This window comes from Theropithecus gelada, chromosome 14, assembly GCF_003255815.1.
Source record: "Theropithecus gelada isolate Dixy chromosome 14, Tgel_1.0, whole genome shotgun sequence".
Lineage (NCBI taxonomy): Eukaryota > Metazoa > Chordata > Mammalia > Primates > Cercopithecidae > Theropithecus > Theropithecus gelada.
In genome coordinates this window covers 57751334-57759069 of record NC_037682.1, presented here as the reverse complement: position 1 = coordinate 57759069, position 7736 = coordinate 57751334, and the positions used below count along the sequence as shown (strand labels likewise).

The window sequence follows — 7736 nt, the reverse complement described above, 5'->3', positions numbered from 1 at the left end:
CAACATAGAAAAGTCAGTTGTACTTCTTTATATGAACAAAGGTCTATGTGAAAATAAATTAAGAAAACAATCCCATTTATAATATTAAATAGCACCAAAAGAATAAAATACTTAAGAATAAATTTATCCAAGAAGGTAAAAAATCTATACATGAAAAATTATTTTAAAATGGATGTAAAAAATTGAAGAAGAAACAAATAAATATCCCTGTTCATGGATTGACAGATATAGATACCACCCAAAGCAAACTATAGACATAATAAAATTTGTCAAAATTACAATGATGTTTTTAGAAAAATTGAAAAAAAGTCATAAAATTCTTATGAACCTCAAAAAAGTTCAAATAACTCAAGCAGTATTAGGCAAAGAAGACAAAGCTAGAAACATCACTTTTACTGATTTCAAATTATATTACAAAGTTAAAGTGATCAAAACAGTATGGTACTGGCATACACACAGACCAATGGAACAAAATGGAAAGACAAGAAATAAATCAACATATATAGTCAATTAATTTTCCACAAGGGCACCAAGAATACACAATGGGGAAAGAATAGTGTCTTTAATAAATGGTTTTGGAAAAACTGCATATGCACACGCAAAAGAATAATATTGGATGCTTACTTATACCATACACAAAATCAACTCAAAATGGATTAAAGACCTAAACAAAATACCTGAAACTATAAAACTCCTAGAGAAAAGCATAGGGAAAAAGCTCCTTGATGTTGGTCTTCTCAATGAATTTTAGATTTGACACCAAAAGCACAGGCAACAAAAGCAAAAATAAAAAATTGGGACTACTTCAAACTAAAAATCTGCACAGCAATGAATACAAAATGAAAAGACAGAATTGGGAGAAACTATTTGCAAAACATGTATATTATAAGGGGTTAAGATCTAAAATATATAATTCACACAACTTAATAGCAACAAAAAGCACAAATAACTGGGTTTAAAAAATAGGCAAAAGTCCTGAATAGATATTTTCAAAAAGAAAATATGCAAATGGCCAATATATATTTGAAACATGTATTTGAAAAGGTGTTCAATATTAACCTTCAGCAAAATGCAAATCAAAACACAATGAAATATCTTCTCACACCTGAAAGTATGGCTACCACCAAAAAGACAAGTAGTAACAAGTGTTGGTTAGGGTGTGAAGGAAAGGGAACCATTGTACACTGTCGGTGGAAGATAAATTGGTATAGCTATAATAAAAACAATGTGGAGTTTCCTCCAAAATTTTAAAATAGAACTACCATATAGTTCAGCAATCTTTCTTCTAGGTATATTCACAAAATAAATGAAATCAGGATGACAAAGAGATATCTGCACTCCCATGTTCATTCAACATTATTCAAAATAGCCAAGATACAGAAATAACCTAAGTGCCCATCTATGGGTAAATAGATAAAGAAATTGTGGTACATATACACAGTGGAATATGATGCAGCCTTAAAAGAAAACAAGGAGATTCTCTCATTTACGACAACATGGATGAATCTGGATGATGCTATGCTAAGTGAAATAAAGAAGATAGAGAAAAACACTGCATAATCTCACTTATATGTAGCAAAAAAATGTTCAGTAGATAGAAAAAAATAGTAGACTGGAGCAAAGTGTGGGGGAAGTGGGAGATCTAGGTCAAAAGGTACAAAGTTGCAGCTAAGTTGGATGAATTAAGTCTACAGCTATATAGCATGTGGACTATAGTTAGGGTATTGTATACTAAAAGTATGCTAAGAGAGTAGATTTTAGGTGCTTCTACCACACACACATACAAACACACACACACACACAAACACACACACACACACAAAGCTATGTAAGGTAATAGACATGTTAGTCTGCTTGAATATAGTTATTATTTCACTATGTACTTGTATACTAAAACATCATGTTGTACATCTTAAATATATACAATAAAAATACAAAAAAAGAAAAATATTCCACCCCCATTTGTTTTTATGGTATCAGATGAGAAACTCTCTGTCTTTTCTAAATGGTTTTCCACTATAAGAATAAATTCTTTCTCTCTAGTTCTTTAAAGGCTTTTCTGTTTTTAGTTTTTAAAATTTAATTAGCATGGATTTCCTTGGGCGTATCCTATTTGAGGTTTCTCAACTTCCCGAATCTGTGCTCTATATGTCTTTCACAAAATTTAGGAAGTTTTTTGCTATTGTTTCTTTGAATACTTGCTCAGTCCCTCTTTAATCCTCCTGTCCTTCTGGAACACCCACAATACACATGCTAGTTGTATTTTTACTGTCTCACAGTTACATATAGCTCTGGAGGAGTTTTTATTTTTCCAAGAACTGTGTGAAAATCAGATACATGGCAAAAGAGGAAAAATATCGTACCTGATTTGATCTGGAGCCCCAAGAAGGCTTCCTACATAAGGAGAAATAAAATTTAGGTTGGTATGTATAGCATAAGTAAGCATTACCCAGGTGAGAGGGGAAATCCGTTTCAGTTAGAGGTACTGCACATAAGAGGGTCTTGAGACATCAAAGAAAATACACATGTTTAAGAATTTGAAATAAGACCAAACAAGACCAAATAATTAGTTTTTAGAGTTTTGTGCTTAGGGCTGAGAGGAAGAGTGGTGAGAGATGAAAAAAAAAGGCCATATTCAGGATCTGAACTAATCTATTTAAATTTATGGTTAGCATATTGAGGATTGGAAGAGAGTGAGAAACAAAGTAGAAAGCTGGCTAGGGTTTATTAGTCAAGATTCTTCAGAGAAACAGATTCAATAGGATGTGTGTATACGTGTGTGAGTGTGTATGTGTCTGTGTATGTGAAGGGTGTGTGTGTGTTTGTGTGTGTGTGTGTGAGAGAGAGAGAAATTAAGAATTACCCTTATGTGATTATTTTGGTGGCTAGCAAATCCTCAACACACAGAGGAGATGAGCAGATTGGAAATTCCAGCAAGAGGTGATACTGCAGTCTTGAGTCCAAAGGCAGTCTAGAGGCAGAATTTCTTTCTCTTTGAAGGATCCTCATTCTTTTCTCTTAAGGCCTTCAACTGATTAGAAAAGATCCATTCATATTACAGCGGGTAATCTGCTTCAGTCAAAGCTACTGATTTAAGTGTTAATCGCATCTAAAAAATACCTTTGCAGCAATATCTATCCTGATGTTCAGCCAAACAACTGGGCACCATAGCCAAGTCAAGTTGACACATAATAATTAGATATCCAGGGGTACTATTGTAAAATAAATGTAAGATGTGGTAACTTGAAATCAAAGTGCTGACAATGAAGATGAAGAGAAGCTGTAAATAAATATTGGACTCAGAATGTATAAGAATTTGTAACGCAGTGTAGGAGTGTAGAGAAGAAAAAAATAAATCACTATAAGGCTTCTGAATCAGTAAATTGATTCGGGCTGGGCACAGTGGCTCACACCTGTAATCCCAGTACTCTGGGAGGCCAAAGCAGGAGGATTGCTTAAGCCCAGGAGTTTAACCAGCCTGCTCAACATAAGGAGACCCTGTCTCTACAAAAAAATTTAAAAATAGTCATGATGGCCCATGCCTGTGGTTCCAGTTACTCAGGAGGTTGAGATGGGAGGATCACTTGAGCCCAAATGCTCAAGGCTGCAGTAAGCCAAGACTGCACCACTGCACTCCAGCCTGGGCAACAAAGTGAGAACCTGTCTCAAAAAAAAATAATAATAATACATTGATTCAATGATGGTGCATATTACAGCAGGACAGCAAGTTAGGAGACAAAGAGAGGATGAGGAATGAGAAACAAATGTGGTAGTCATTGGCATATAGAGGAAAATTAAGATTATTTGGGATGGAACAGTCCACTTCCCTTAAGTATCCTTAGCAGGCTGTGGATCTAACTATGAACAAATCACTCCAAGAGTTTATTCCACTCAATCCTTAACGAGTTCAGGAACACTGATGATTCCTGCAGAGGAAGTCACCTCTTTTGGCCTGATGGAGGATTCCACAGGTAACTCAGGAGCATCTCCCCTTTACTTTTCTAGAGACTTCACATATCCAAGGCCAAATTCAGAGGTCAAGAACACAGTTTAGAATTTTGTGGGTCCACAAAGCCCATCCCCAACAGATAACCTTACTGCAAGAAAAATGTTCCTAGCAATTTTATTTTCTGGTTCCACTTTGTCATTTCCTCACAGAATGTAATTAGTCATAACTCTAGTTATCACACACATTTCAGGATAAGCTGCTGTTGAAAATGGACACAGTCTTAATGATTTTAAAGTATAGTAACCTCAACTTACAGCAAATAACTACTTTTGAAAAATAAATGTGAATAACATTTTTTAAAATTTTTAGCATATTAAGTATTCTGTCATGTGAAACATTTTGTTTTTGTTAATTATACATTTAACTTAATTTTGTTAAAGGTAACTAACTATGGACCTCTGATTTACTACTTAGTGTCTGAAAATCCACTAGCTGCATATATTAAAAAGCTCTGTACTAGTTAACTATATATAAACATATATTTCAATGACAGGCACTCAATTTCCTTTTATTATTATATCTATGGGATATCATTATATTAAATTCTACAAAAAATAGTCATCATTAAGATAATATTTTTCTACCAAGCTCTCTCTTCAGAGCCCCCTTAATCTCCTTGTTCCTGAGGCTGTAGATCAGGGGGTTCAACATGGGAATCACCACCGTGTAGAACACAGACACCACCTTGTTCTGGTCAGTTGAGTAGCTGGACTTGGGCATCACATAAATGAATGTAATGGTCCCATAGAACAGAGTGACTGCAGTGAGGTGGGAGGTGCAGGTGGAGAAGGCCTTGTGGCGCCCCTCAGTGGAGCACATCTTCATGATGGTGATGAGGATATAGATGTAGGAGATGGCTATGACACACATAGTGACCACAATGATGGAGCCAGAAGAAAATGAGAGAACAACTGTGGAGACACTGATATCAGAACAAGAGAGTTCAAGTAAGGGAGCAAAATCACAGAAAAAAATGATTTACTTGATTTGGTCCACAGAAGAGTAAAAAATAGAAGGAAGTAGTATAGGAGACAGCAATGAGAAAACCAGCCATGTAAGCTACTAAGAGTAGCTGGACACTGACTTGTGTGGACATTTTGGTTGAATAAAGCAGAGGACTGCAAATTGCCACAAAGCGGTCATAGGCCATGGCAGCCAAAAGGAAGCATTCGACTGTCGCAAAGAAAGCCGCTGAACCAAGCTGGATGGCACATCCAAGGTAGGAGATTGTATTTCTCTCCACCAGGAAGTTTACAAGCATGTTGGGTGTGACAGAAGATGAATAGGCCATGTCAGCAAAAGCCAAGTGACTCAGAAAAAAATACATAGGATGATGCAGCTGAGAAGAGATTCTGATAAGAATAATTATGCCGAGATTGCCAGATGTGGTTACCAGGTAGATGCATAGGATGATCATGAAGAGGATGACTCGAAGGATTGGATCATCTGTTAAGCCCAATAGGATGAACCCTGTCAGAGCAGTGCAGTTCCCGTCCTTCAGGGAATCCATGAGACGGAGTAGCTGCTGACTAAATGAACCCATGATGAGAACAGCACATTAAAATGTTATAAATTTGATGGCTTCATCTTCATTAATATATACATGAAGGTTAATATGAACAGATGTATCACTCAAGGAAAGTTTAGACTTTTTTTTTTACCTTAGGGTTTCATTGTTTATATATTTGTGGATAATGAGTCTTTCTGTATTTTAAAATCTGTTTTAGAAGAAACACCAAAAAATTGCTTCAAATAATGTGTATACTTTTCAATTTGTATTTTTAATGAAATATACTTAAAGTTGCTTTAAAGAGAAAGATTTTAAAACATAAGACTTACAAGAATAATAAACGGTATGGTACATATAACAAAAATGATTAAAATATATTAATGTAAGATTAATGAAAACTTAAATATTAGCTAACATTTACTGAATGCCTATCAAAATACTGGCTCAGGGTTAAGAATTGTATCTATATGTATATAATATATAACATATATTGTTGTATTATATACATTATATATACAGACGTATCTATTTTAATTTCCATAAAATAATATTAAGCACTTTTATTATTACCATTTTATAGATAGGGAAACTAAGTTTGAAAATGTTTCCTAAGGTTACATAGCAAGTGGTAGAGTCCAGATCTGAATCCCACGTAGTTTGAATCCAGTCAATTTCCATAATAACTATGTTATTAATGTAATTTGTATAAAATTGTACAATGTAATTCGTATAAAATTGTATAACCATTACATTTATAGCATAGTTGGAAAATATTTACCAGGAAATCTAGTACACTTGAAAATCAGTAGATAACAGATTAACATTTCAGTTCTCTGAAATGTACAACTGATGTATAAAAGAGATGCCTAGCTAGTTACATAGTTTATAATGTTTACCACTTAAACAACACCAGTTTTTTAAAAGAGACATACGATTTTCTTCATAGGACAAGGAAGAAATAGGAATTTCAAGTTGTGCTTATGAATGAAGTCACCTAGTATACATTGATTAACTACTTTTATTATTTCCAGTTAAAATATTATTATATCAAGTAGGTTGAAATATCAATTTAACCACTATGCAAAATGTTGCATGATTAATATTCAGAACATAATTAAGATATTTAGTCAAACCAAATCATTTCCTAATATAACAGTGTTAACAAATTGAAGTATTATAGAATCAAATCATATTATTTCGGACATAATATACAGAAGAACAAGGTTTCAGCCTAGAAATATAAGAAGTTTACCAAGGACACTCTGCTGATGGCCAGCTTGACCCTCATCTCCAAGCTGTCTGGTCTTACAGCCTTATCTTTCTCTGAAGTGTCTAGTTGGGCCAGGCATGGTGGCTCACATCTGTAATCCCAACACTTTGGGAGGCTGAGGTGGACAGATCACTTGAGTCCAGAAATTTGAGACCAACCTGTGCAACATGGCAAAACCTCGCCTCTAAAAATTAGCTGGGCTTGGTGGTGTGCACCTGTGGTCTCAGTTACTTAGGAGGCTGAGGTGGGAGGATCACCAGAGCCTGGGAGGTCAAGGCTGCAGTGGGCCATGATTGCACCACTACACTCTAGCCTTGGTGATAGAGGGAGACCCTGTCTCCAAAAAAAAAAAAACAGTCTTTGGCTGGGCATGGTGGCTTACACCTGTAATCCTAGCACTTTGGGACGCTGAGATGGGTGGATCACTTGAAGTCAAGAGTTCAAGGCCAGCCTGGCCAACATGGTGAAACCCCATCACTACTAAAAATACAAAAAGTATCTGGGCATAGTGGTGCATGCCTGTAATCCCAGCTACTCAGGAGGCTGAGGCAGGAGAATCACTTGAATCTGGGAGGCAGAGGTTGCAGTAAGCCAACATCACACCATTGTACTCCAGCCTGGGTGACAAAATGAGACTCACAGTTAGTTAATTTATATTAGCATTATGGCTGAGTGCCAAGTTTAGACAGCAGTAAAAGACCATGTGAGTATCTGTTCTTATGGGTGGATAAATGAAGAGTCTTGGTAAACTGACTTATGCCTGTTAATTCACACTAAATTGACTGCAGAAACTTAATTTAATTCAGCTAAAGTTACTTGCTAGCTAATTGCAAGATTACATCTGTCTTGTTTCTTAATTGTGACTTGTGAGTACACACACAACTTTAGAGAATAAAGTGTTCTCAAATGGAAAAAATGAAATTCATTACACCAGATTCGCCCACAAA

General features: G+C 35.5%; 1 protein-coding gene across 1 annotated transcript; it reads right to left on the bottom strand.

Moving 5' to 3' along the window:
• Positions 1-4573: 4573 nt before the first annotated feature.
• LOC112607235 (olfactory receptor 5P2-like) lies at positions 4574-5519 on the bottom strand. Its single transcript, XM_025358350.1, is given in 2 exon segments — positions 4574-4981; positions 4983-5519. Coding segments are annotated over 2 exon segments (945 nt in total).
• Between the last annotated feature and the right edge of the window lie 2217 nt (positions 5520-7736).